Raw genomic sequence first — 2,911 nt, forward strand, 5'->3', positions numbered from 1 at the left:
AAACATAACCACATGTCTCTGTCCTTGGTACTTAACCCTCCCACATAACCACATGTCTCTGTCTTGGTACTAAACCCTCCTCACATAACCACATGTCTCTGTCCTTGGTACTAAATCCTCCCACATAACCACATGTCTCTGTCCTTGGAACTAAATCCTCCGACATAACCACATGTCTCTGTCCTTGGTACTAAACCCTCCCACATAACCACATGTCTCTGTCCTTGGTACTAAACCCTCCTCACATAACCACCTGTCTCTGTCCTTGGTACTAAACCCTCCCCACATAGCCACATGTCTCTGTCCTTGGTACTAAACCCTCCCACATAACCACATGTCTCTGTCCTTGGTACTAAACCCTCCCACATAACCACCTGTCTCTGTCCTTGGTACTAAACCCTCCCCACATAGCCACATGTCTCTGTCCTTGGTACTAAACCCTCCCACATAACCACATGTCTCTGTCCTTGGTACTAAACCCTCCCCACATAACCACATGTCTCTGTCCTTGGTACTAAACCCTCCCACATAACCACATGTCTCTGTCCTTGGTACTAAACCCTCTTACATAACCACGTGTCTCCCCCTTATCATTCAATAGGAAGAAGAAGATGAAGATGACCCATTCACACATGGTCATGAGTTTGCACCCAAAGACGTTCTGCCCATGTCATACCAACCCAAGGACAACATGCATGGGATTGGTTACAGAGGACTGGTTCCCACTGACTTCCTGGGTCCCTCTATGTCGACCGCACGTCTGGGCCCAAAGAGCAAAGGAATGAAAGGACAGGTCAGTAACCTATTAACAAGAGAAAGAAAATTACAATGATTTTTTTTGGAAGTTTGAAACTGATTTCAGCAAACCAGTACACAGCACTAACATGTACCATGTCAACCAAATGCTGCAGGCCTTTGGTGTGGGAGTATTTGAAGAAGAAGATGATGACATCTACACCACAGACTCCATGGCTAACTATGACTTCACAGCTGCAGGGGTGGAGGTACAAACCCAGAGTCAACTCAAGCAAACAAGTAAGGACATGGCAGAGCAATCTCTGAGATCCCCTGGCAGATTGTTTTAGAACTGCAGAAGAATTTTAGTGAAATCTTTGAAAGGAGAAGTGGACAGTGAGTGAGAACGTCTAAAAGTTATACATGTCCAAAAGATAATTACTAATTAAGCTTAAATTGGAAGTGTTAGAAAAGAATCCTGGATTTAGGTAGGATTTGGCCAGCTTATTCTAGGTCATGTCAATTCAAAACAAAAACATAGATATATATATACAAGTTAGAGTTCCAGGAGCTCATGCCTTTACCAAATGATGTTAACTTTTATTACTGGCAAATTATACATGTTTCTAATTGATTTTGCAAACAATATCATTTATATGAACCATACATGTATCCACCCAATGGCAATCTTATCAAGAAGACTATTCCTATCATTTCCACCCAGATGATGCAAATTAAATCCGATTCTTGATTTGCATAACTGTCATCAAATTATGTCAAGTGTCACTTAAGCTACCAACGTACTAGAAATCACAAAGGCCGGTAATTGTTTCTTGAGGTTATAATCCTTTTTTAAGTTCAAAGATTTTAAAGATATGCCCCTGTAGTTTCAGAACAAGCTGCTAGGGGACAAAACTTTAAAATCTTGTACAGTTATTCCAAGTTGAATGTGTATATTAGTTGATATTATTGTGTACTGTGTACAATTGTACAAAGTTCATTATAGATTTTATTATCTTAAATTTATTTTGAACCTTTTTCCTAGGACATGGCCATCAAATGCCTTCTATAGAAACTAAGGCCCCAGAGGGTTTTGTACTCTCAGCAAGGGCAGCACAACCAAAACAGGTAAGAAGCAATTGCTAAAATGTACATGATGATCATGAAACATATATGTACAACACAGTAAGTATATGTCAGTTCGTGTTCATTTAGAACTTCCTCATCTTTTGTCATCCTTAACATACTGAGGTGAAGCATGATGCTTTTTCAGTAGCCCCTGGTGCAGTATATGTGGCTTTGCTTTTGCTTTGGTAGCAAATATCAGACATACAAAATTGTAGGTTTGCCATTAGTAAATAATTCATAGACCTTAGCTGACTATACAGGACCTGGTGTATTTATTGGTATTTTTACATTTTACATGATGTTACCGCGGCCTGCATGTGAATGCAGTTCTAAGTCTAACGAAAAAGTAACGGAAAACTAACGAAAAGGTAACCAGTTAGTAACGGAAAACTAACGAAAAAGAAACGCGTTAGTAACGGCCGTTAGGCTAACTATAACGCGAACGGTACTGTATTGTTCATGCAATGCAGTCTATGGTACATGTACATAACTGTTCTCATGTGCACCAAAGCCCAGCATTTTACTTTTTCCCCCTGTACTTGTGAAATAAACCATTGATTAATTGATAACAAGTGTGGATATGTTCCCAGGTGTTCCCTCCCCCTGCTGTTCCAAGAGACTTCCGCCCTGTGCACAGGTTCAGCAGACCTGCTGAGGGTGAGCTGCAGACAGCAGGCAGACACAGTCTCACAGCACTGCAGAGAGCACAGGCACTGGGCGAGAAACCACCTACAGGTACATGTGTTTAAAGTTAAAACTTTGGTCCAACACAAAAAATTCTCTCACCTAGAGCTTTCGACCAGTCACTCTGGTCTTCCTCAGTAGACTGACCCATTGAAGCATGTCACGTGGCTTCTTTGAAGTGTGACGTCAACACTGGGTCAAAGGTATCTGGTAGACGATGTCGGCCCCCGTCGCGGTTCAATGTAGGGTGATGGGCCCTGATGTATATGACTTCCTTCACCCCTCTCAAGAAATAGTCTTGTTCAGTGTCCAAAATCCTTACAGTGTCCAGTGAAACAAAGTGTCCAGGTGACTCTATGTGGAT

General features: G+C 41.6%; 1 protein-coding gene across 7 annotated transcripts in view; it reads left to right on the plus strand.

Annotated features, from left to right (window-relative positions):
* The window catches only part of LOC109480794 (G patch domain-containing protein 1-like), a 24,103-nt gene that overhangs the window by 10,108 nt on the left and 11,084 nt on the right, over positions 1 to 2,911 (plus strand). For all 7 annotated transcript variants that reach the window (XM_019783109.1, XM_019783132.1, XM_019783125.1 and 4 more), the window contains 4 exons: positions 602 to 793; positions 912 to 1,035; positions 1,781 to 1,863; positions 2,454 to 2,598. In XM_019783109.1, the coding sequence (XP_019638668.1) occupies positions 602 to 793; positions 912 to 1,035; positions 1,781 to 1,863; positions 2,454 to 2,598 (544 nt within the window). The remainder of the gene's footprint in view (positions 1 to 601; positions 794 to 911; positions 1,036 to 1,780; positions 1,864 to 2,453; positions 2,599 to 2,911) is intronic.

This window comes from Branchiostoma belcheri, unplaced genomic scaffold, assembly GCF_001625305.1.
Source record: "Branchiostoma belcheri isolate BF01 breed outbred unplaced genomic scaffold, Haploidv18h27 scaffold108, whole genome shotgun sequence".
NCBI classification, from domain to species: Eukaryota; Metazoa; Chordata; class Leptocardii; order Amphioxiformes; family Branchiostomatidae; genus Branchiostoma; species Branchiostoma belcheri.